Here is a 27,744-nt window from a genome sequence, read left to right on the forward strand (position 1 = left end):
ATGTTCTTGAATCTTCTAGCATTTCTTTCAGCCCATATCTGATACACAACCGCAGCATAATAGAATCCCAGAATGCTTGCTTGGGGTCTGCTATTGTGTATTCTTGAATTTAACCATTCTACCTCTTGGTACCAGTCTCCAGGTGTTCTATTGTATCCTAACCACTGCAGCATTCCTTTCCAGATCCTGGCAGAGTAGGTACATTCGAAATACTAATGTGCATGAGTTTCCATGATTTGACCATTGCATAGCACGCATTCAGCAGCTATATTCTTGCCCCATTTCAGAACTTTATCTGCAGTGCTTAGTCTTTGATGAAGTGCCAACCATAGGATAAATCTTTGTCTTGGCATCTGACCCTGCATCACAAGCAGCCTACTCCATGTCACTTGAGGGTATTGTGGTAACATACTCAGATAGCCCTTTTTAATGCTGAAACCTGTAGGTCCACTAATGGCTTGTAATTTTGTCTAGACGGTTCCCACACCATTTAGCCATTTTTTTGCCTCAAAGATTTTCCTTACTAACCAACTGGCCTGTTTTGGAACCTGCAGAGTATCCAGACTCTTGTTTTTTATGTAGTAGGTATGTATCCAAAGCACCCACAGCCTATCCTGTTTTTGTTCAATTGCCCATAACAGCTTACAAAGTGCAGCTTTATTCCACCTAATTAGCTCAATCACAAGTTCTCCTGCTCTTTGTGGCATGCATACTGTCTCCCAAGCAATCAAGGCTCTTCTAGAGAACTCATTACTGCCTGTCCATAAGAATGTCCTGCAGACTGTAGTAACCAGTGTTAAGATCTTTTTAGGTAAGAGAAATATTTGAGCCCAGTAGGTTTGCATTTCAAACAACACACTCTTTACTAGTTGTAATCTTCCACTATAGGAGAGGAGTTTGGATGACCAGCACTTTACCCTTGCAATCATTTTTTCCACAATTGGCATGCATTGTTGTATTGATAACTTCCTAGTTGATAGAGGCGCCCCTAAGTACTTAAATGGTAAAGTACCTAGGATCAGTCCCAAGTCAACCAGTATTTTCTCCTTGAAAGCAGCATCCACTCCTGCAATGTACAGTGAACTTTTGTCTAAATTGGCATGCAATCCTGAGACAGCAGAAAACTGGTTGAATGTACTGAATAATAGTTTAATTGATATCTCATCAGCCCTGCAGCACATTAACAGATCATCAGCAAAGCATATGTGTATGATTCACAGCTTCTCACACCTTGGATGATAGTTGAATTGTGGGTTCTTTCTCAGTTGTTACTAATGTTGTTTGATGAAAATGACATTAGTAACTCCATGAACAAAATTGAGGTTATTGACTTCCATCAGACTCTGGAAGTAAATGGTATTCGCTTTTGGTGTTATACTGACAGCCATGTCCTTGGTGCTGCCATGTTTATGGTTGACATTGCTGGTGTTCGAGTTTTTTATACAGGAGACTATTCCCGTGAAGAAGACAGGCATATCCGCGCGGCCGTGATCCCACAATTTTCTCCAGATATTTGCATTATAGAATCAACTTATGGTGTTCAACTCCATATGCCATGTCAGATAAGAGAGAAGCTTTTCACTGATGTCATACATTCAACATTGATGCAAGGGGGTCGGTGTTGATTCCTGCTTTCGCCTTGGGACGTGCACAGGAACTTCTCCTTATCCTGGACGAATATTGGTCTAACCATCCTGAACTATCCAACTCCCCTCCTTTTAATAAATAATAATAACAATCATTCAATTAGTATGCGCAAAAACAATGCCAAGTTTTACTAGTGTTAGCATCATTCTGCCAAGAAATTATCCAGCTATCTGCCTGATCAAAAGAAGAAAAAAATCCATCCACCTATCCATAAAAGTAGGAACACATGCCTATCTATCTATTGCTCTTTATAAGCTTTGCATCTACTAAAGTAAGTCCTATAAGACCATCACACCCTTAAATACAATTACTTCCTAGGAGAAAAGCCTGATAACAGACTATGTACTAATATATTGTTCACAATGCAAGTTAAAGAACCATGATATGCAGGGATGTCGGATCCTTCATCCTGAGTTTCGTCCAAGAAGGGAGGAGGAAGAAGCAAAGGAGAATGCTGGGGACCCTGTTGAAGGGAAGAAACCTATTGAGGATAAGCAAATTCAGGCTAAGATATTAAAGTCAGGGAAGGTTGTAGGAAGCATAAGAAATACAAAGATGGAGTGTGGTACAGGATAGAAGGAATAACGGGAAGATCAGTGATACGACCCAGGAGGTCACTGTACAAAAAGGAGATATAGGAAACAACAGATCCTCTGGAAAAGAAAATACATCTAGGGAAGGCACAGAACAAGGAATACCATTGGTACATTGGTGGACTTGGTAGAGGATCAACAAGATAACAATGATAACAGGATACAAACCAAACAGACTTGGGGATGAAGTTGAAATTGAATCAAACACCAGGGGTTGAAGCTGCTTTTGGAAGGCAACAGGGGTTTGGTAATAATTATGGATGGGCATAAATCACCAAAAACTGAAGTACCAAAGCTAATTGGGATTTACCATACCAACAGAACTTTGAAAGTTCGGTATTTGGTATCTATTTTTAATTACCGGTTACCGAATTACCGAAAACTTTGAAAATACTGAACCAAATATTGAAAGCCCTCTCCTAATGAATTGTTTACCATATATATGGGTAACATTGAGTCATTTGGACGTCTTGATTGACCTGTGAAGCAAAATTCATAATGTTTACGGCTTGAGAGCGGAGATCTAACCTCCATATGTGATTTCCCTAAAAGCTAGCATGTCAAATGTTGAACAAATTATGAACATATCTCATCAAAATTCAGTATTTGGTATCTACTTTCAATTAACGATTACCGAAATCGAACTTTGAAATGCCAAACCGAATACTGAACACCCACCCTACCTTATGGAGGAGGAGATATGGAGAATCATGGGCAATAAGAATGTATCTGTGAAACATGTGTTTAGAGTTATGTTGCTCGGACTCTTCAAAAATGTCAGCGGGTGCGTGTCTAATTCTCCAGTAAGTAATGTATATTTTGGAGAAACAGACACGGGTGCGGCACCGATAGTGAAGAGTCCGCACAACTAGCTGATTATCTGGCTAGATTCGCTTCAGAACAAGGATATATAATGGCTAGCTATTTTCAGGAGCTGGAAGTACAGGGGAGGAGGTTGATTATGTTAGGATAATAGACATATATCTATCCAGCAGATTTTCTGGACAGGTTTCAGTGATAGCCAGATTAGCTGGACAGATTTCAGCATACAGTTTTCAGTTATAAATGTGTAGTGTTTGTAAATATTTACGTAAATAGCTTTTAATACTTAGATATAGGAGATATTCTTAGAGATGTAATGACACATATTAGGGGATACCTGGCAGATATTAGGGGATTCATGGCAGATTTTTAGGGATGTACAAGGAGAATTCTTTCTATTTAATGACATAACTCTCAACTTGAGAGATCATTCAGCAAAACTGACTTTGTATCAGAGCCTTCTTTTCAGCTTTAATTCTTAGTTTCTCTCATCTGTGGTTCCTTTCAAAAATTTTTTTGAAAGTCTTGGCTCTGCTTATTGCCTATTGTTACTGTTAATAGTTTGTCCTAAGCATCTTAGGAATTTCTTCTTGGTCATTCTGGTATCATTGTGTTTCTATTTCCCTTAGCTAGTCAAGAACATGGCGTCACATCAGTTTGAGTCCTTCCATGTTCATTTCACCGGAAAAAATTACTCTGCTTGGGAATTTCAATTTCAACTATTTGTCACCGGAAAAGAATTATGGGGACATATAGATGGGAGTGATCCTGCTCCTACCGATCCTACAAAGCTCGGTCAATGGAAGATTAAAGATACTCGGGCGATGACATGAATTTTAGGGTCCATTGACCCTCTTATTGTTCTTAATCTCAGGTCATACAAGACAGCAAAGGCCATGTGGGATTACTTACAAAAGGTTTACAACTAAGACCATAGCGCAAGGCGCTTTCAGCTAGAGCATAAAATTGCTAATTAAGGAGGTCTCTTCATTCAAGATTATTTCTCAAGATTTCAGAACTTATGGGCTGAATTTACTGATATTATTTATGCTAAACTACCCGCTGAATCTGTCTCTATAACAAGCAGTTTATAAGCAAAGCAAGAGAGACCAGTTTTTGATGCAAGCAATATGGCCATATTGCGAGCAATCGTGGTAAGAAGTTTTGTAATTATTGTAAACAACACGGGCATATAATCAAGGATTGTCCCACAAGTCCTCAAAATCGTAGGATCAATGCCTTCCAAGCGGAGATAAATGGTTCCACTTCTGATAACTTATATTCAACAGGAACTAATAACCAATTTGCTACTCCAGTAACTGAACAAGTTCTTACTCCTGAAATGGTAAAACAAATGATTGTGTCAGCCCTTTCAGCCTTGGGGCTACAAGGTAACAATATTCCATCTAATCTTTGGCTTGTTGATTCTGGCGTTTCCAATCATATGACCAACTCATCTAGTGAGCTAAAAAATGTTCGTAAGTATCATGGTCTCTCAAAAATTCAAGTGGTCAATGGTAGTAATTTACCTATTACCAAAGTTGGGGATATTACTCAAAACTTTCAAGAATGTTTTTGGATCACCAAAGCTCTCCACTAGTCTTATTTTAGTTGGTCGATTAGTAGATGACAATTGTGATGTGAAATTTTCTCGTAATGGTTGCCTTGTGCAGGATCAGGTGGTGGGGACGATAATCCCGAAGGGCCATAAAGTTGGAAGATTGTTTCCTATACATTTTTCCATTCCTCGTGTGCTTGTACTCCTATAACTAGTAAGGCAGAGGTTTGGCATAAGCGTCTAGCTAATTCAATTGTGTTGTCTCATTTATCAAACTCTGGTCTATTAGGAAATAAAAATCAATTTTCAGTAGTTTCCTTTGATTGTTCTACTTGTAAATTAGGCAAAAGTAAAACTCTTCTTTTTCCTAATTTTGGTAGTCGTGCTACAAAGTGTTTTGATGTAATTCATAGTGATGTTTGGGGCATTTCACCAATTGTTTCACATTCTTATTCCAAGTACTTTGTGACATTCATAGATGATTATAGTCGGTTTACATGGGTGTATTTTCTTCGATCCAAATTTGAAGTGTTTTCCATATTCAAGAAACTTTTGGCTTACATTGAGAATCAGTTTTCCACTTGTATCAAAATACTAAGATCTGATTCTGGTGGAGAATATATGTCTCACGAATACAATAATTTCTTACTTGAGAAAAGGATCATCTCACAACGCTCTTGCCCATATACACCGCAACAAAATGGGGTTGCTGAGCGTAAAAACCGTCATCTTTTAGATGTCACTCATACTTTATTGATTGAGTCATCTGTACCATCTAAATACTGGGTGGAAGCTTTGTCTACTGTTGTTTATTTGATTAATAGACTTCCATCTAAAGTGTTAAATCTTAAGTCTCCATATTATCGTATTTATCACAGAGTATCCTAACTACCATAGTTTTCATATATTGGTTATGTTTGTTTTGTGCACCTACCTCCTTCTCAACGCAATAAACTTTTTATTCAGTCTACTAAATCTGTTTTTATGGGTTATAGTACTTCACACAAAGGTTTTATTTGTTATGATCCAAGTTCTAACAAATTTCTTGTTTCTAGAAATGTTGTGTTCTTTGAAAATCAGTATTTCTTTCCCACCAATGTGGAGTCATCTTCTGTTTCTCTTCTTATTCTGACTTTTGAGGATTTGTCATTTTATTCTAAGCGGTTCAAAACTGGATTGGTGTATGAACGACGTCAGCCAACTTTACTATGAACGACGTCAGCCAACTTTACCCCATTTCGAAACGGATCCGCCACCTAAGACTGCTCCACAACCAGAATCTGAAATTTTTTCAAGGTCTGCTCCTCTTGAACCCCCTCGGCGATCTAGGAGAGTGTCTCATCCTCCTAAACGGTATAGTTTTTCTTCTACTTTATCCACCATGTCTATTCGAACAGGTTACTCACAAGCCTCCAAGCTTGAATGTTGACAGAAAGCAATGAAAGAGGAACTTTTGGCTCTAAAAGAAAATAACACATGGAACATTGTTCCTTGTCCTTCAAATGTCTTTCCAATTGGGTGTAAATGGGTTTATTCAATTAAACTTCATTCCGATGGAACTCTTGATTGGTACAAGGCTCGACTAGTGGTTCTTGGAAACAAACAAGAGTATGGTGTGGACTATGAGGAGACTTTTGCACCTGTAGCAAAAATGACTACGGTGCGCACTATTATTGCCATTGCTGCGTCACAAAATTGGCATCTTCATCAGATGGATGTCAAAAATGTTTTTCTCCATGGTGATCTCAAAGAAGATATTTATATGAAACCCCCACCTGGTTTGTTCTCATCACCTACATCAGATGTATGCAAGTTGAAGCGATCTTTATATGGATTAAAACCAGCTCCCAAAGCTTGGTTTGACAAGTTCCGGTCTCCTTTGCTACAATTCTCTTTTGAGCAGAGCAAATATGACTCATCTTTGTTTCTTCGACAAACATCTGTAGGTTGTGTTCTTCTTTTGGTGTATGTAGATGATATTATTATCACAGGAACTGACTCTTCACTATCACGAGCCTCAAACAGCAGGTAAAGGATTGTTTTCATATGAAAGATCTTGGTACTCTTACATACTTTTTAGGGTTGGAAGTTCATTATGATTCTTTAGGTGTGTTCTCAAACCAACAAAAATATACTCAAGATTTGATTACTTTGGCTGGTCTTCAAAAATCTTCCTCCGTAAATACTCCATTGGAATTGAATGTAAAGTATCATCGTGAGGAAGGAGATCTTCCTGATCCAACTTGTATCGGCAATTAGTTGGGAGCCTAAATTATCTTACTATTACTCATATCTCTTTTGCAATTCAAGTGAGTCAATTTATGCAGGCTCCCCGTCATCTACATTTGGTCGTTGTCCGTCGCATCATTCAATATCTCTTGGGAACATCTACTCGTGGATTATTCTTTCCCAGTGGTTCTCCAATTCAGCTTAATGCATTTAGTGATTCTGATTGGGCTGGATGTCCTGATACCCGTCGCTCCGTCACGGGTTGGAGCATGTTTCTCGGAGATCCTTTGATATCTTGGAAAAGCAAGAAGCAAGAGCGTGTTTCAAAATCTTCAACCGAATCTGAATATCGAGCAATGTCTACTGCTTTCTCCGAGATTGTTTGGCTTCGTGGTTTACTTGCAGAAATTAGATTTCCTCAATGTAATCCCACTCCTCTCCACGCTGACAACACAAGTGCTATTCAGATTGTCACCAATCCGGTTTTTCATGAAAGGACCAAACATATTGAAGTGGATTGTCACTATATCAGAGAATGTGTAGATAAGAGAGTCATTACTCTTCCACATGTATCTAGTGATCTTCAAATCGCCTATGTGTTTACAAAATCCATGGCCCGGCAACGCCATCAGTTTCTAATGGGCAAATTGATGCTTCTTGATTCACCAGCATCAATTTGAGGGGGGATGTTAGGATAATAGACATATATCTGTCCAGCAGGTTTTCTAGACAGATTTCAGTGATAGCCAGATTAGCTGGACAGATTTCAGCATACAGATTTCAGTTATAAATGTGTAATATTTGTAAATATTTATGTAAATAGCTTTTAATACTTAGATATAGGAGATATTCTTAGAGATGTAATGACAAATATTAGGGGATACCTGGCAGATATTAGGGGATTCATGGCTGATCTTTAGGGGTGTACAAGGAGAATTCTTTCTATTTAATGACATAACTCTCAACTTGAGAGATCATTCAGCAAAATTGACAGATTACAGTTACAAGTTGAACTAACCCTGTCTAAGGGCTAAATCATGTAGAAGATGAGAAGACTACACAGTGAACAGAGAGACAATTCAGGCCATCATGTTCAAATCCTATGGGAGGATAACACGGAGATTGTTTTGCTCATTAATATTGTTTCCTGATTTACAGGTATCCAGCAGAATTGGGAATCTTTGATGATCTTTCAATGTTGTTAAATGCTCAATCTATTGAAAGATGTTGAGAGGATGAAGTTAACAAGGATAACATAGATCCTGTTACAGCATTGAAACAGGATTTCAAGCAACCAACTATGATGATAACAGGAGCGCATATTGTTGATTAACACTGATAGCTTAACTAAAGGAGTAGAATTATATTATATTGAATGTAATCGTTTAGGAATTGATTATGTGATATTGTCTTTCCTTATTTAGTCTTAGGACTCATTGTATAAGTACTCATTCTCATGGGTTGTACATTCATCAAGAAAAATAATGAAGCTTTTTCTTCTTCTTGAAATCTTCATCGTACCAGTTATAGTTGCCTTTTTGAGGTGAGTTATCTCCCTCGACGCACTAAGGTTCTGTTTTTATCTCAGAGGTCGAGTTTTCTCTCTTGTTGGTTGTCCGCAACACAATCTCCTTCCATTCATTTCCTTTTGGAATTTTCTTTTCCATTGGGGTCGCTGAAACATTCTGAGCCTATTCCTACCAATTTTTTTACTTTTTCCGATCACTGGAATTAGGGTTTTGGTTTGGTAGCTTTTTGGCCAGATCTACAACTTTCTGGTGACTCTTCCCAGAATTTTTTTTGGATCTCAGGTTGTAGGCCTATTCCGACCCTTCCCATCCTAACACCCTTTATCTAACTTTGTTTCCTATAATTCTTTGTATACCTCCTATAGAGCCTTTGCCGTGTCTATTTCTTATGTGTCTATTCCCTAGAATTGGAGAGAAGCTTTGGCAGATTCTAAATGGAACGAAGCTATGAAAGAAAAAATGAAGGCGTTAACAAAGAATGAGATGTGGGAACTTGTTGCATCACCAGAGGACAATAAGTTGGTTGATTGCAAATGGGTCTTCACTGTAAAACATAAATTGATGGTTCCATTGAAAGGCTCAAAGCAAGATTGGTGGCTAAAGGATTCAATCAGACTTATGGAGTGGATTATCCAGAGACATTTTCCCCTATTACAAAAATAAAAAGCATTAGAATTATTTTGTCTTGTGCAGCTAACTTGATTGCGACTTACAACAGTTTGATGTGACGAATGCATTTCTTCATGGAGACTTAGACAAAGAGGTGTACATAGAGATTTCTCCTGGATTTGGTTTTGGTACTTAACAAAGTCGAGGAAAGGTATGAAGACTGAAGAAATCCTTGTACAGACTGAAGCAATCTCTTAGAACTTGGTTTGACAGATTCTGCAAATCAATGATCTCCTTCGGTTACCAACAAAGCAATGTTGATCGTACTCTCTTCATTAGACATCAAAAGGGTAAACTCACTCTTCTCACAGTTTATGTAGATGACATAGTAATGACAGGAGATGACAACAACAAAAACAACAACAACAAGCCCAGTGTACTGCTACCCCCGAAGAAGTAGAGAGGTTGTTTCCGATAGACCCCCGGCTTGACAGGAGATGACAACGAGGAGATAACCCGATTGAAGAAGTTGTTGGCACAGGAATTCGAGAACAAGGACCTTGAAAAACTGCAATACTTCTTGGGAATTGAGGTTGCTAGATCAAAAAGAGAAATTTTTATTTCTCAAAGAAAGTATAATCTTGACCTAAGTTACTCAGACTCTTCACTTTCGGTGCCACACCCGTGTCGACACGACATGGGTGTGGGTGTGGGATCCGTACCCGATCTGGTCAACTAATTTTGGGTACTTTGACCAAAATCGACTAGGAAAGTCCTAACAGATTTAAGAAATTCTGTAATCAAAACAAAAAGCTAAGGTGAAATTAAAGAAAATGGAATACCTTGTATATAGAAATTTCTATGTTATTGCTTTTCCTTTTATCTCCTTTCAGAATTTTCTTGAACAATATTTTCTCCTCAAGTTTTCAACATAATATCTCATAATTTATGTTTTATAACTCTATTTTTAGCTATTTAAATTATTTTTCGCCGAATCCATCCCTAGATCCATATCCCTGAATCTTTAAATTGAGACTGCGAAGGATCCGACCTCTAGATCCGTACCCGTATAGGACACCCTCACCCAAGGCCGAGCAACTTAGATCTTGACCTCTTGAAAGAAACAGTATAACAGGTAGCAAACCAGCAGAATCGTCCATCATAAAAAACCACAAAATACAAAGTGGAGTTGGACAGTCAGTTGATAAGGAAAGATATCTGAGGCTCGTCAGAAGACTCATTTATCTCTCTCACCCTAGACCAGACACAGTCTATTCAGTTATCCTGGTGAGTCAGTTCATGCATGATTCCTGAAACCTCATATGCAAGCCGTCTTTCACATTTTGCGGTATTTGAAGTCTGCTCTAGGGAAAGGTCTACTTTTTTTCCAGACATAGCCACCATCAAATAGAAGCACTTACTGACATGGATATGGCTGGATCTCTAGATGACAGAAGATCTATATCCGGTAACTGTACACTCATAGGAGGAAAACTGGTCACTTGGAGAAGCAAGAAGGTGTAGTTGCTAGACCAAGCGCAGAGGAAGAATATAGAGCTATGACCCAGGTGTTTGTGAACTTTGTGGTTACAAGAGATACTAAAGGAATTGAGATTGTTTGAAGAAGGAAAACTTTCCTTGTATTGTGACAACAAGGCTGCAATTAGTATCGCTAAAAATCCTGTCCAACATGATCAAATAAAGCATGTTGAAACTGATCACACTTCATCAAAGAAAAAAGTTACAAGTGGTATGTTGAGTTTGATCCATGTGACATTGGAAAAGCAACTAGCTGATGTTTTTAACAAAGGCCTCAACAAACAGACTTACCCACCCCAGACACCACTTGGTGGGAATATACTGGGTATGTTGTTGTTATTGTTGTTGCCTCAACAAACATACTTTTCATACACTGGTTTGCTAGTTGGGCATGTATGACATCTTTGCACCAACATGATGGGTAGTGTTGATTGATACTGATAGCTTAATTATAGGAGCAGAATGATATTGTATTGAATATAATTGATTAGAAATTGATTATATGATCTTGTCTTTCTTTATTTAGTTTAGGATTTGTGAGAAAATATAACATAAAAATATTATTGAATTATTGTAACTACATTATTACATTAAGGCTCTATTTATAGACACTACATTCCAATCCTTTTCCTAATAGCATACTACGTTACAATCCTTTTCCTAATAGGATACTACGTTATAATCCTTTTCCAAGTAGGATTCAATATGTTATTCCTATTCTTACTCATATTCTAACACTCCCCCTCAAACCGGTGCATAGAAGACATATGTACCAAGCTTGTTATGGATGTAATTAACACGAGGATGGGTGAGGGACTTGGTGAAGATATCTGCAAGAGAACTGATAAGGACGGCTCTGGATGATTGGAAAACCTCAATTGAAAAGGAACAAACTAAAAAAGTGATCCGAAAAATAGTAAACATCGCTAGAAAGTCGATTTGTCACTAGAAATTTATCGGAAACTGGTATAAAATATATGGATCATCTCGAAATCAAGAGACGAGTAGAGTAGATCTTGAACAAGAAAGTCACCGGAAACTTAGCCGAAATATGCTCACACGCCGGATTATTAGATTTGATGGCTGAAAAGTGACTACAATCTGACGAAAAAAAATTATATAGGCAGGGTCAGAATGATGACACGACCCTACTGAAAAAGAGAAATATGGGTAGGGTTGGAATGACGGCACGATCCTACTGAAAAAGAGAAATTATATAAGCAGGGTCAGAATGATGGCATGACCCTACTGAAAAAGAGAAATTATATAGGTAGGGTCGAAATAATGGCACGATCCTACTAAAAAAGAAAAATTATATGGGTAGGGTCAGAATGATGGCAAGACCCTATATAAATTAGATCTGAGGAGTCACCGGAAAGACGTACGGAACTATGTAAATTAAATCTGAGGAGTCACCAGAAAGATACTCGGTGCTATGCAACTCAAATATGAGAAGTAGTCCGAAAAGATGCACGCTGCTAGCAAATCAGATATGAGAAAATAGTCACCGAAAAGAAGTACGGTGCTAAGAAAAATAGATATGAAAAAGGGAAAAAATCATCATTTCCACCCTAAACTATACTCGAAGGGGTCGTTTGGTTGGGAAATTGTTATCCCGGGATAACTAATATCGGGATTAGTTATCCCGGTATTACTCGGGATAACTCATCCTACCATGTATATGGGATAAGTTATCTCATCACTAAGGGGAAAATGGTGGGATAAGTTATCCCGGATTGGATTAATCTATCCAACCAAACAAGGGATTAAGTGATCTTTTATTTTATCCCGGGATAACTTATCCCTTGGATTTTTTATACCTCAAATCAAATGACCCCGAAAAGCCTAAGACACACCTAAACTATTGGAATGACCTAATACACACCTAAACTACTTAAAAGTGAAATTTTCTACACCCTGTAAAGCATTATATCACTTGCATGTGGTGCGGTGTTTTACACGAGCCTGTCAAGTCAGCATAATACGAAAAAAATAATAAATTCATTATTTTCATAAATTTTTCTTTTTTCTTTCTAATTTAAACTTTTTTTTTTTTCTTCAATGTCCAAAACCTCCATTGTTATGAGGTCAATTTTTTTTCTTTTTCTTCAATGTCCAAATCCTCCTTGATGTTTCAGCTTACACAATATCAATTCCTCTCTATATCTGTTGATTAAAAAAAACGAGAAAATTGTGAACTTTGAAAGCTTTTGTACGCATTTTTTGCGTGAAGCTATTCTGGAGCTCCAGCGGGGTGAACCACTACTGCTCCACCACCTATCTCCGCTATTCAGGCGGTGTCAGCTCTTGGAAGTCCAAAGCTTCAATGCAAAACTAAAAACAGTCCACGATTTTTCAATCGTTTTACACCATCTTCCCCTCGTTCACCTTCCATTTTTTTGCTTCTCAAATACAGCTTACGCTTTCCTAAGGTAACTATAACTGATTAATACTGTTCACTCTCCTGTTCTGCCATCATACACTTTTCTGCATAGTGGAATCCAATTATATGTGCAGAAAAGTTATCTTTTTTTACTAACTTGATGTTTACCTTGTTTAGCAGACAAGGTGCGGCACATGCTTACAGACTGTGAAGACTGGGCAAGGCACTGAAATTGCGTCAATTTCATCGCCAACAATGCAGCTCCGGCGGCAGTTGCTTGATTTGCAGCTCCGACGGGGTCGATAATTAGGTTTGATGGTTGAATTGAATTGGGGGAAGAAGAAGAAGGAGGAATTTCAGCCATTGTTAATCGTTCGAAACTCATTAGCAACTTGGAATTGGAATTGGAATTTTCAGTTTGGGAATTTTTGAATTTGGAGAAGAAGAAGAGGATGTTGGGGCTGAGGTGGGGGTAGGGAGATGGATATTGGGGCTGGAAGAAGAAGAAGGATGTTGGGGCTGGGGTGGGGGTAGGGAGATGGATATTGGGGCTAGGGTGGGAAATATTTTAACTTCTTTTTTTTTGTGTTATTTTTTAATTTAGACACGCCTTTTTTTTAATTAAATAATTATTTTTTTCCACGTCAAATTTAGGGGGTAAAAAATTGTACTTTTAAGTAGTTTAGGTGTGTATTAGGTCACTCCAATAGTTTAGGTGTGTCTTAGACTTTTCGAGTATAGTTTAGGGTGGAAACGATGACTTTTTCCTATGAAAAAGTAGTCACCGGACAGATGCATGGTGCTACGCAAAGATATGAGAAAATGATCACTAGAAAGATACACAGTGAGTCAGTGACCCAACTTTTGGTAACATAATCATTGGCCAGATGGGCGGCATATATGGATTATAGCCCCCGCCGGCAGCGAAAATTCTTTGATTCTTTACCAAGATCGTGAAAGCCCTGATACCATGTCAAGAAGGGACCTTGGGCCGAACTCAACCGCAAAAGCTAGCTCAAGAGGTGAGGATTACCCAAGTCCATATAAGCAAACTACAGGTCCATTCCCCAACCAATGTGGGACTTTTTACCCACTCTAACACCCCCTCACGCCCAGGACCCAACTGGTGCGTGGACCGGGAGCCCAAAACGGAGATGGACCTGGCTCTGATACCATGTGAGAAAATATAAGATAAAAATATTATTGAATTATTGTAATTACATTATTACATTGAGGCTCTATTTATAGACACTACATTCCAATATTTTTCCCAATAGGATACTACGTTACAATCCTTTTCCAAGTAGGATTCTACATGCTATTCCTATTTCTACTCATATTCTAACAGGATCTATTGTATAAGTACCCATTCTCATGGGTTCTATATTCATCAAGAAATACAATTAAGTTTTTTCTTCTTCTTGAGATCTTCACATATTGATTAATGTAGATGGATACTAGAATGGATAAACTGAAGAAGAGACGGACAGACACAAACTGCAGGTACAAAGCAAACAAACAGGTGTTGGTACCTTATACATGCATATCCAGTACAAACAAAACAAAAATGATAACTCCAACAACTCCTGTAACGCCCTAAGTTGCTTGGACTCGGTTGCGGCTGTTCAATCCAGGTGCGGATCTAGATCCTTCATATCTAAATTTTATGATTCGGGGATACAGATCAAGGTATGCATAGAGGTCCAAGATTTGGCTAAAAATAATGCAAAAATCTAAAAATAGAGTAATAAAACTATCTTGACCTTATGTTTTTGGTGTAACCAGATTTGGTCTAATGATCTGGTGTCTACTATTGATGTCTTAGGTTCATTATAGACAGAATCATAGGATCTGGATTTCTTCTGCAAATATGGCTGCAGTACAACCTTTGTATTGTACCGTTTGTTTACTTAAAATAAAAGTTACCAGCTTCAAAAAAATCATATTTCTCATCATCTTCAACTTCCTCATCTTCCTCAACTCGGCTTGAAGTAGCAACTTTCTTTCCCTTGTTATGTATGTTTGAAGTGTTCCTCCTTAAACCATAAAATAAACATGAAGGACTCTTTTTTAAATTTAAAAGGACCCAAAGAACAAAATCAACATGATGCGCTTGCATCGGCTCGCATCTCGCATAACCCTGTGATGCACCCGCTTCTGTAAGGTTGGCTCGCATCAGCCACACGCAGCGAGAGGGGCTGGCTAATGCGATGATACGAGTGCATTCCTGAACACAGACTTAGATAAAGCCTGGTTTAGAAGATACTCCATATACAGTCCATAAAGAAATGAAGGTTAGCTCCTACGCTTTGTTAGCATTATGCTTAGTGAAGTGAGTATAGGTAGACACGAGAGAGCATCATCAATAGGAAACTTAGGTTGTCTAGAAGAATCTAAAAGATTCCTTCTGATGAGCACAAATATTGGCAAACGAGTTTATTTACATTCTTGTTGCTACATCTTTTAAAAAAAAAAAAGAAAAACAGAAAATAAGGAAACAATATAGAAGCACCTGCACTTGTTTAGGCAAAGCACATTTTCAGCTTTCAAAGGATTCAGATGTCATATAACTAACAGAAAAGATTTATACTGAAATCTCTCGGGAGTGAATGATGAACTTCCCTAAGCATCTTGAAAGGATAGATGGCAGACAAACTGAGATGAAAAGGACAAGCTTCAAGCTAGATCGACCAAATAGGGCAAGACAAACTCTCACCTATAGATTACTTTTATAATAAAAATGAATTCCAATGAAGCAAATTATAATCTTGACAGGAAGGTAATTGTCAGACAATTTTCAGAAAGCTTTCGACAAAGAAGACAGGGTAGTAATTGCATGCCAACCAATATTTTATCTGGCATGCCTTTATATGCACAACGTATGTCACAAAGCATCAAACTTGAAATAAACTTTTCACTGAACAATCAATAACATGAGAAGATACCTTGAGCTATATCTTTCTGAAGAAGAGGTCTTTCAGCCATATCTGTTCCAAGAGCATCTAGATGTTGACCACTATTGTTGCAAGAATTATGAAGAGCTTCAGCTTCTTTGCAATAAATCTCAAGTTTATTATCATTGTGCAAATGATACTTACACATTCGATTGCTGGTCAGATGGCAGGTAATGCAGTTCATCCGGTGGAACATATCGAAGTATCAAGATTGAAAGAGCAACTACGGTGAATGAGAGCAATGTGCCAACACTAACCTGCAAAAAGATGCCAAATTATCCAACTTCTCTTTGAATTCTTCCAACGTTTCTTTTAAGCATGGAAGTCTTCCTACTTATAGCTTACCATTCCAGCTAACTGAGAGACATCCATAACGAAGGCTAGGATTGCAATAAAGATACCAGTTGCTATGGTGCCTTTGACAGGAACTTGAGTGTGTTTACTGATGTCTGAAAAGAATGATGGCAGCAATCCATCCCTAGCCATTGCCATCAGTATTCGAGGCTATTTGTTTGCCACATAGAGAAAGAGGGAAATAAAAAGAACAAAACAAAAGGAAGTTACGCACACCAAGAAACATAAAAATCATAGCTGACAGATCTTCTAAATATTAGATTTGTTGAGGGGCCAAATTATGGAATCTTAGAATATCAGAAAGTTTATCAGAGAAAGAGGCTAAGAATTGTTTCTACAAAAAGTTTCACCTTGGGCCTAACTCAACTCCAAACTCTACCTTATGAGATAAGGATTGCCTAAAGACAATATAAGGAGACAAAAGCTTATTCCCTAAACCAATGTGGAACATTTGCATGCCTAGTGTTAGACACTTGGAGCATGGACAAATAGCACGGTGGCACAACATTGGATAAACCAAGAATAGGGATGGGTCTAACTTTGATAGTATTCAGAAAAAATGGAACTTGAAGCCAATTCAACACTAAAAGCTTGCTCATAAGAAGAGGATTGCCAAAAATAATATAAGCAGACAATAGTCCAATCCTGTAACACCTTGTACCTTCGGGCTAAGGTTTGACCCATTGAATGTGAGTAATTCGACCCAAACCAAAAGTATACGGTCGTACTTGAGAGTTAAGGCCCAATTTTGGGGCGTTGCACAAGTGTGGAGCTGATAAGGAATTGAAAGAACAAAGTTTGAAGATTCTGGGTTGAGTTATGGCACAAGGTACGGCCATACATTGGACCTATGGACCGTACATGGGGACCATGGATAGACTTAAGAATGAAGCTTCAATGATTTTTGACTTATGGTCGGAGGTCCAGCCATACAAGGGACCCACAGGCCAAACCCCAACCGTACTTGAAATCCCCAAAAACATAGCGCACTACAATTTTGAACAGCTTCCTTGCCAAGACAAACAAGAAATTTCTTTCAGTGAGACATATACACCAGAACTGCCCTTTCATTTATGTTTCTCATCACTATAATTTAGGATTGCATTACCCCGTGAATCAAGGTCCTAACTATAACCGGAAGTAAGGGATTTGATAAAGGACGTGAAGGGAACCACAAAATCTTGAGTATAAACCAAGAAGCGAGTGAGAAAGATACAAAGGTAGAAAAATGGTAGTGTGAAGGTCAAACTGTTCATGGTTAGACTAGATAACAGGAGATGCCATCCTGATTCACTTGAAAACGCAGGAGAAAGAGATGGATCTAATCCAAGAGAGAGAAAATGATACAAGTGAAAGTGCATCATGGCTATGGTTTAGGGACGAAGAGGAATATTGCGATCCCCCATGGGGGTATCGGAAGAATGAAGACTACTTTGTTATGTTTTGGGCTTTGGGTCACTTTTGGGCCCAATAGCTTTTAGGGTCACTTTTGGGTCCATTGTGTAATAAATAGCCCATGACTATAAATAGCTAGTTTTCTTTCATTTTTAGGTAGACGATTTTGGATATGTTTTGAAATACACTTGCGAGTGTTTATGTTAAGCTTGTTGGGAGTTTACGGATTGTCTAGAAACGTGGGTTGTGAGGGATCAACGTCCCTCTCGATCTTCGTAGGAGAATTAGTGCTTATAGTCGGATTACGTTTGAGGGCCTCAATTTGGTATATTGTGGTTTGCTTGTGTTCCTTCACTTGTGTCATTCTATTTATCCTTTACGTTATTGCTTCATTTTCCTTTGTTGTCCTTGTTTTCGTGTTGTTTTCAATTTCGTGTTTAACGTCTCGTATCATTTGGTATCAGAGCCGAGCTTAGAATTGTGCGACTCTAGTCTTGGGTCTCGTTGTGTTGGAAAATCGAAAATCCAAAAAAAATTCACTATTCACGTTTTTGCCTTTAGGTCAAATTTTGAGTTTTTGATTTTGTCGTTTTTCTTCTGTTTTGGTGTTAGATTCTTGTTCCCTAACACCATTAGAGTCTAAACCTTGAATTTGAGCTTAATCGGAGGTGAATCGGAGGGTCTACCATTGTTGAGAAGCTCAAGTTTGAAGGTAGAAGGTGAAGTTAAAATTTGGAATTTTTGGTTGAGAATCTGAGGAAATTGATGCTTGGAATGTGTTTAGAAGGTTGAAAATAGCCTAAGTTCAAAATTTCACCGCGTTCCGAGATTTGGAGCATTTGGAAATTGTTGGTGTTCTTGAGTGTTCTTGGAGAAATTCAAATCTTCAAGGGAAATTTTCCTCAAAAGGTGGTTGTTTGATCCTCAAAAGTGAAGAAAAAGGTGTATAAAAGTGTTTGTACAAGTGCCTAAAGAATATTCCACAAGAGAGTACAAGGGGAGACCATTTAGAGGCAAAAGGGTCATTTCAAGAGAGAGGGACGGGTGACCTGCCTTGCATCTGCACAAAGTGCTCTTGGTCTGCTCCAGCAGGTCCAACGCACCTCAAACCGGTAGGGGGAGGTCCTCCTGCGTCCAAGGTGTGTTGGACATGCGCCAACCTGCTGCAGCAATTCCCCAAACGCACCTCAACACAGAACACCTCAAATTGAGCGCAAATCAGCCCCAACGCATCTCGAACACAATTCAACACTTCTCCAACATCAATTCAACTTCTAAAACACTTCTCATCACTTCAAAACTCCATTAAATCAGGTACTATGGCAACGGATGATGAGATCCAACCTACTTCAAATGGGGCAAGCTTTGACAACTTGATCGAGGCAATAATGGGAATGCGGCAAGATATGAATGAGAAGTTGTCCATTTTGGAGGAGAGAATGATGAATTTAGACGGAAGGATGGTGAGTGTGGAAGGAAACCATAATTCTTCCAATGCTACTCCTAAACTCCACCTCCGAGCATCCTCAAGGGCGCAAGTTCAACATACTTCGGCTACCATCTCTCCTAGAACTCTCCACCATATGTTCTACCCTCCCCCACAAGTAAGTGCTCCCTTGCTTACCACTACTACTACCGACCAAACTCCACGACATGTAGCCCGACCACTACAATTCAACCAACAAACGCCCCAAAATACCACCCAAGCTCCCCAAATCCTTACTCCACCCTATCAGACACCCCTAATTCAAGTTCCAAACTACCAAATTCCCCAAGGATTGAACCCACAAGGCCTCAATCCACCCTACGACCCACCCTATCAAGTACCCCAAATCCAAATACCACACTACCAAAAGCCACCAAATCCGAATCCACCCTACCAAGCTCCACTTAACCAAATGCCACCATACCAAATTCCATCAAACCAAGCCGTTAGAGTTCAAGGAGAGTTTGTAGGACATGTTGAAAGAGGTTATGCATATGGTGCACAAGGGCATGTCCCAACAGACCAAGGTGGCTATGGAGGTCGTTATATGGATCTCAATTCTATCAAGGTCACTCTTCCTAGCTTTCATAGAGGTAGTGATCCCAAAGGGTACCTCAAATAGGTGTCACAATGTGATAGGATCTTCCAAGCTAATGATTTGCCTGATGTTAAGAAGATGACCTATGTCGTTGCGCGATTTGAAGGATATGCTTTGACTTGGTGGGAATCGGCTAAGAGAACACAAGGGATCCTTTATGGAGGTCAATATCTACCATGGGATGTGTGAGAAATATAAGAGAAAAATATTATTGAATTGTTGTAACTACATTATTACATTGAGGGCCTATTTATAGAAAATACATTCCAATCCTTTTCCTAATAGGATACTACATTACAATCCTTTTTCAAATATGATTTTAGATGTTATTCCTATTCCTACTCATATTCTAACACTCCCCCTCAAGCTGGTGCATAGAAGACGTGTACCAAGCTTGTTATGGATGTAACTAATATGAGAATCGGTGAGGGACTTGGTGAAGATATCTGCAAGAAAACTGATTAGGACTGCTTTGGACGTCTGGGAGACCTCAATTGAAACAGAACAAACTGAAAAAATGATCCGAAAAGTAGTAAATATTGTCGTAAAGTCGATGTGTAGTTGGAAAATTGCCGAAAACTGGTATAAAATATATGGGTCATCTCGAAATCAAGAGACGAGTAGATCTTGAACATGCAAGTCACCGAAAACTCAGCCGAAACATGCTCACATGCCGGATTATTAGATTTGATGGCTGAAAAGTGGCTACAATCTGAGGAGAAAAAAGTATATGGGTAGGGTCGGAATGATGACACGACCCTACTGAAAAAGAGAAATATGTGTAGGGTCGGAATGATGGCATGACCCGATTCCGACCCTACTGAAAAAGAGAAATATGTATAGGGTCGGAATGATGGCACGACCCTATTGAGAAATAGAAGTTATATGAGTAGGGTCGGAATGGCGGCACGATCCTACAGGAAAAGAGAAATTATGTGGGCAGGGTCAGAATGATGGCACGACCCTACTGAAAAAGATCTAAGGAGTCACTGGAAAGACGTACGGAACTATGTAAATTAAACCTGAGGAGTCACCAGAAAGATGCATGGTGCTATGCAACTCAGATATGAGACAGTAGTCCGAAAAGATGCACGGTGCTACGCAAATTAGATATGAGAAAACAGTCACCGAAAAGAAGTACGGTGCTAAGAAAAATAGATATGAAAAAGTAGTCACCGGACAGATGCATGGTGCTATGCAAAGATATAAGAAAATAATCACTAGAAAGATACAGAGTGAGTCAGTGACCCAACTTTTGCTAACATAAACATTGGCCAGACGGGCGGCATATATGGATTATAGCCGCCCGCCGGCAGCGGAAACTCTTTGATTCTTTACCAAGATCGTGGAAGTTTTGATACCATGTGAGAAATATAAGAGAAAAATATTATTGAATTATTGTAACTACATTATTACATTGAGGCCCTAGTTATAGACAAGACATTCCAATTCTTTTCCTAATAGGACACTACATTACGATCCTTTTCCAAGTAGGATTTTATATGCTATTCCTATTCCTACTCATATTCTAATAGGATGTTATGAAGGCCCTTATGAGAGCCAAGTATGTACCGGAGAGATATAGACAAGGCTTGCTTGCCAAGTTGTACAATTTGAGACAAGAAGACAAGAGTGTTGAAGCATTCTATGATGAATTTCAAAATCTACTCTTGAAGCTTGATTACAACGAGGATGAAGAGCACACCAAGATCCGGTTTAAGGTAGGATTGAATCAAGATATTTCCTCTCGAATGTCAATACACAAGTTTGCCCGGATGGATGATCTTTTAGAAGCGGCTATTGATATTGAGAGAGATATCAAGTTGGAGAAGAAGGCAACTAAGCCTAAGGTAGGGAATCAATTGTCCTTCAATTGGAGTCAAGGTTCCGACTTTAAGAAGACTTTTGAGAAGAAACCACTGAGAAGAGTGCTCCAAAGTATCCACCTAGAGAAGGAGGTAATCCTAATCTTAAGGGTACTCAATGCTTTAAATGTCAAGGATAGGGTCACCGAATGAGTGAGTGTCCAACAAGACAAGCCATCATACTTCGAGAAGGTGATCCATACTATAACGATGAAGTGGAGCATGAGGAAGGAGTTGGTGATCTTGATGAAAATGTGGAGATTGATGTGAATCCATGTGATGGGGATCTTACCGTTCCAAATTTGCTAGCCAACAAAGTGCCGATGGAGGAAGTTTGGCCTCAAGAGGGTGAGCTTAGCATTCCACTTTACTTGGCTACACATGTTATGCTCCCTACCACTTCTAAGAACTCCCCGAAATTCCTTGATCTTGAACATAATGAACTCTTAAATTTGAGGACAAATTCTCTTCAAGAAGGAGAGGATGATACAAGTGAAAGTGCATCATGGCCACGGTTTAAGGATGAAGAGGAATATTGCGATCCCCCATGAGGAGATCGGAAGAATGAAGACTACTTTGTTATGTTTTGGGTTTTGGGTCACTTTTGGGCCCAATAGCTTTTAGGGTCACTTTTGGGTCCATTGTGTAATAAATAGCCCATGGCTATAAATAGCTAGTTTTCTTTCATTTTTAGGTAGATGATTTTGGATATGTTTTGAAATACACTTGCGAGTGTTTATGTTAAGCTTGTTGGGAGTTTAAGGATTGCCTAGAAACGTGGGTTGTGAGGGTTCAACGTCCCTCTCGGTCTTCGTAGGAGAATTGGTGCTTGTAGTCGGATTACATTTGAGGGCCTCAATTTAGTATATTGTGGTTTGCTTGCATTCCTTCTCTTGTGTCATTCTATCTATCCTTTACGTTATTGCTTCATTTTCCTTTGTTGTCCTTGTTTTCGTGTTGTGTCCAATTTCGTGTTTTACGTCTCGTATCAAAAAGATTCTCTCTGCTTCAAAATGCATCATTTTTTCCTCAGTTTAATAAAAAATGTTCCATCAGACAAATCAGTTTCAGTTTGATAAAAATTTAATCCAGCTAGTCTATAACTTGCTCAAGATTGTAAAAGAATTGTTGGTTGTCAAACTGACTTTGCCGTAGTTACTTTTGTTATTTGCTAACCTACTTGGTCTAGTTCCCTTGAAGCAATCTGGACACTCTGTAACTAAAAATAATCATAGATTTAATACCTGTGGAATAATTGCACCAATAAGACTTGCACAGAGAGCAGTCACAGCTCCAGCAGTAATAATGTAACTGCAAGCCATCAAAGGAATCAAGTTCAAACAAATCCTAAAATGTACATACTGAGAATAATAAACGGTAAGCTATGTCACAAACTTACACAGCCCATTCCATGCCATAGCCTGCAAAAGCAGAGGAAATCGGTGTATCGGGGTCCAATGCATAGTATGGAACTAAACCAACAATAACAGCTGATACCAGCATATACAATATGGCACATATTGATAGTGCAATCCCTATACCAAGAGGCATGTCACGTTGAGGGTTCTTTACCTATTACATCAATTGTAAGTAAGTCCATATTTGCAACAAAAATATATTGAAGATCCTTGAGATTCAGTAATGCGGAATCCAGAAGAGCCATTCAAACAGCAACTTTTAAGCCAACAAAAAAGATGTAAAAATATTTAAACCTGTCGTACAGATGAAGAGAAAATCACAATAATTAATTGTTCTACACCAGTGCTTCTTTAAGAAAACATGTATGTACAAATTCGTAGCATTATCCGATTATACTAGATATTGCAGCACAAAATTCTTTTATTGGATGGCTATTGCTGATATGAGGAATTTTATGGATCTTTATCCCCCAAAAAAAGAGGAATTTTATGATGCAAAAGAGATTTGGAGTTTGAGGGTGGGAGAAATAAAAGTTAGTGAGAAGAGCAAGAGAGGGACCACAAATGAAGAATTCTATGTATGACCCTATAATGAAGATGTGGAATGGAGGTCAAAACTTGAGGAGAAGATTATCTTAGGGGATGAAGAAGTTCTTGGATGAGGAAGTATGTGAACCTGCTAAGAAGATTATCTTAGGGGACGAAGAAGTTCTTGGATGAGGAAGTATGTGAGACTGCTAAGAGTAGGATGGAGAATAAGGTCACAAATATCATGGTGTCGCCCTCATAGAATGCTTTACTAATAGAAGAAAGAATAATGTGGCTTTGATTACAAATAAATCAGTAGACTTTAGGATGAGAGTGGATAGGCAAGTAATTAAACTGCATAAGGCATATGACCATGTTTTGCTTAATGGCAGTAATCTCAGGCCAGCATGTGTGCGATACTATTCCATCAGGTACCGATTACCTCCCACCATAGAGGTATTGCTTCATTGAAGTCCCTCATGGAAGAAGAATTGGCTTATTTGTTAGTGTATCCACCACATAGTTTACATACTCAATACCTGGTAGTTCTGCCATCAAGGCTTAGGCAGATGGGAAGAAATCAAGTTTGTAACGGAGAAGTACGAGGTTTAGAAAGAAATTATAGATTTATGCGATTTATGCAATACAGAAATTAAGAATTGGGTGCAGAAATTTCATTGAATAATAACTAGAACAACTTCATATTTTCATCATATGCACTCAAAGATAAAAATAAATAAAGAAATCAACTTTTCTCATGCGGAAACCATGAGAACTAGTGAAGGAAACGGTAGGCCTTTGTATGATAAGCTAATACCTCCTCAGCTGTGCTAGCAACTATATCAAAACCAATGTATGAAAAGAAGACTGTCGCAGAGCCAGCCAACAACCCATTTACTCCAAAAGAGAAGTACCTAGAAACTCAAGAAATGCATCAGTTCAAATGTTGTTGGTATGTAAGACAGCAAAACATAAAGAGCCACTTACCCACTAGAAACTTCATAACCTGACCACCCAGTCTTACATCCCAGGTATGCACCAGCTAAGATGATAAACCCTAAAGCACTAATATTGATAGTTGTAATAATGGCTTGCGCAAGAGAACTCTGTATATGAGATTTTCCAGTTGCAGGAGTACAATGACAGCGCAATTGAAGAAAAGTTAGACAATAGACAAAGGAAATTGAAGAGAAGTTCATTTAGAGAGAAAAGGATGCACCTCCTTGATCCCCGTGCATAATAAGGCAGTGATAATGATAACTAAGATTGCAGCACCAGGGTCTACTAATATACCAAAAATGGTTTGACGAGCCAAAATTGAGGGCAGTTTATCCACACCACCAAAGAACGAAGCCTGCAAATGAAAATAGGTTAAAGAAGTCCTTTCATCCAGTGAAGTGGGGACCTTACAAGAAGCAAAACAGAGAGAGGGGGGTGGCGGTGGATTGAGTATTACAAATTACAATTGCTGAAGAAAGGCCTTTTTTGAAGTGATTGTGGAGATATAGTTAAAAGTCCTTAGTGGAAGAAAATTGTTCAGATTACAAATGGTACCAGCAATTTTTGGTGTACTAATCCTGTTAGTTCCCTCATAGCTGGGGTTTTTGGAAGAATATAAGAAAGTTTATTGGAGGAGCAGAAGGAACTGATCCAGTTAGAGCGAGGGGATTGCAAGAGAATAATTTTCCGATATGATGATTGGCTGGGAGATACTCTTCCGGAAGACAGGTTTACTCAGTTTTGCAGATAGCAGGCCACAGTTGAGTAATGTCGAAATAATCAAGGAAATGAAATTTAGAAGGAATCTTGATTGTGAAGTGAATAATACAGTAAGCTTCTTCAACTACTGGATAGCTTACGGGTTCAGACTGATAAATCTGATTCTCATTTTGAAAATTTGAAATTTCATAAAGTGGAACATTCTCAAATATAAAAGTTTTTGGGTTATTGTATGGCATTGGCAGATGTTATTAAAAAAAGTGCTCCTACTAAGGTATAATCTTTAATTGGATGCTACACATGAAGCAATTTTAACCTAGTATAACCGACAGAGAAGGTGGAAGCGGCTTCGGTGGAAAGTGGGAGTAGCTTCGGTTGAAGACAAGATGCAGGAAGTGAGGTTGAGATGGTTCAGGCATGTGATGAGGAGGGGCACGGATGCCCCAGTACAAAGATGTGAGCAGTTGGCTATGGATGGTTTCAGACTGGGTAGAGGTAGGCCGAAGAATATTGAAGAAAGGTGATTAGACATGACATGGAGCAATTACAGCTTTCGGAGGACATGACCCTTGATAGGAAGGTGCGGAGGACACGGATTAGGGTAGAGGGATAGTGGGTAGGAGTGTGTCCTTACTAGTAGGAAGGGGTGCTTTGTTAGTAGTTGTGACTGTAGTCGTAGTGTTATGCGTGTGCCTTGGAGTTTCTTGTTCTTGGTGTTTTGGTGATGTTTGCGATTCCCGATAGATAATTTATAGTATTACTCTATGGGTATCTTGTTTATTTTATAATCCAATGGTGTGTTATCCCATTCTATTGTTTGTTTTTATGTTTGTTATACTGTTACTTGTCCTGACCTGGGGGTCTATCAGAAACAGCCTCTCTACTTCATCTAAGGTAGCGGTATGGACTGCCTACGCTTTACCCTCTCCAGACCCCCCTTTGTGGGAGGGTATGTTGTTGTTCTTGATGTTGTATTACCGGCAAAGAAGAGGAGGAGAAATGTGTGTTGAGGTCCTGGTTCGAGTCTCATCACCATCCATTAATAAAATAAAAATTCACGTGCTTGGCCAATGGAAAATATTCGGCACGCACATGCGTTTTTTTTTTTTTTTTGGGAGGGGGGAGGAAGATATAATCAATTAGAAAAAGTGTCTAACATCTTAAACTTTCAAAAGAGCTGATCACACAACTCAACATAGTACCAGAGCAAACAGAGGTGCTGGGTTCGAATTTCACCACCAACCATTATCATAGAATTTTCATGTGTTTGACCCATGAAAGAAGAATCAAGCCTGTATTTGAGGAGGCTTGTTGAAGAAGTAGTTTCTAATCAAAAGAGTGAAAGCAGAAAGACCCAGTTTATACAAAAAGTAAAAATAAATAAATAAAGACATTCCACCCCACCAAATTGGGGGTTACGCCACGAGCAACAGCTGCACCACCAAGAGTGTATTCGAGTATCAAAGCCCAACCAATTAGCCATGCGACCCTGAGTAGAGTAACATTTTCTAGTGGTTACAGACTGATGATATCCCATTATGCAGAGAAACCATGGAAATTGATTTTCAGGATTGACTATACAACAGACTCTGAATAAATTGGCTTAGCAATGATTTTCATTTTAAAACATTTACACCAATCAAAATGTTGAGAAACAATATGGATAGATTTGACATGATAAGGAATGTCCTCTTTACCCTTCTCCAATGCAGACATATGAGTAATGGTATGCACTTCCAGCAGATGGGCAGCGACACGCAAGCTCTGCGTAACAAAATGCAGAAAGAGCAGCCGCAATTCCACCAATAAAGAAGGAAATCGTGAGAGAAGGTCCAGTGTGCTCTCTGGCAACTGTCCCAACAAGAATATAGACTCCAGCACCTATGGTTGCTCCAACGCCTGACAGAAGTACGGTTAACAAATCAAATATCAGTGATGCTTGAAAATCAACTGTCACTGTCCACATGAGATTATATCAAGAAAAAGTAAGGAAAGATATCAGAATTAAGTATTGTCTGTCTAGTTTTACTTGAAAAGCAAAAGGTCATGCAGTCTACCCCGGGAATAATGAAAAGCAAGCAATTAGTAAATACATTGTCAAAAACGCACTTGAAATTTACTAGACCACTCGATCATTTCAGCGAAAGTTAAAGGTGTCAGACAGAAGATCCACAAACTGAAACGGAAAATTTCCAGAAGAAGAGAAGCTTCTTTGTATTTCTTGATGAATTTACATCGCACAACAATGGGTACTTATACAGTAAGTCCTACAACTAAATAATAAAAGAAATATTACATAATCACATACAATCAATAAAATATCAACTATATCAATTTACTCCTATAGTTCAGCTAAGAAATCAATCAATCAACACCACCCCACAAGTTGGTGCAAGGAAGTCACACATGCCCAACTTGCAAACTAGTGTATAGAAAGTCCATTTGTCAAGGCCTTTGGTCAGCACACCATCTAGTTGCTTTTTTGACGACACATGAAACAAACTCAAGATACCACTTG

General features: G+C 38.7%; 1 protein-coding gene across 3 annotated transcripts in view; it reads right to left on the bottom strand.

Moving 5' to 3' along the window:
- The window catches only part of LOC107853230 (cationic amino acid transporter 4, vacuolar), a 60,720-nt gene that overhangs the window by 16,255 nt on the left and 16,721 nt on the right, over positions 1-27,744 (bottom strand). For 2 of the 3 annotated variants that reach the window (XM_016698227.2, XM_016698226.2), the window contains exons 2-11: positions 26,924-27,125; positions 26,631-26,715; positions 24,727-24,861; positions 24,495-24,613; positions 24,325-24,421; positions 22,961-23,133; positions 22,806-22,872; positions 16,209-16,367; positions 16,008-16,120; positions 15,855-15,925 (exon numbers count right to left, since the gene is read on the bottom strand). In XM_016698227.2, coding sequence (XP_016553713.2) covers positions 15,855-15,925; positions 16,008-16,120; positions 16,209-16,367; positions 22,806-22,872; positions 22,961-23,133; positions 24,325-24,421; positions 24,495-24,613; positions 24,727-24,861; positions 26,631-26,715; positions 26,924-27,125 — 1,221 coding nt within the window. The remainder of the gene's footprint in view (positions 1-15,854; positions 15,926-16,007; positions 16,121-16,208; positions 16,368-22,805; positions 22,873-22,960; positions 23,134-24,324; positions 24,422-24,494; positions 24,614-24,726; positions 24,862-26,630; positions 26,716-26,923; positions 27,126-27,744) is intronic. The other variant, XM_016698229.2, reaches the window with a different exon arrangement.

Source organism: Capsicum annuum, chromosome 2 (genome assembly GCF_002878395.1).
Source record: "Capsicum annuum cultivar UCD-10X-F1 chromosome 2, UCD10Xv1.1, whole genome shotgun sequence".
NCBI lineage: Eukaryota > Viridiplantae > Streptophyta > Magnoliopsida > Solanales > Solanaceae > Capsicum > Capsicum annuum.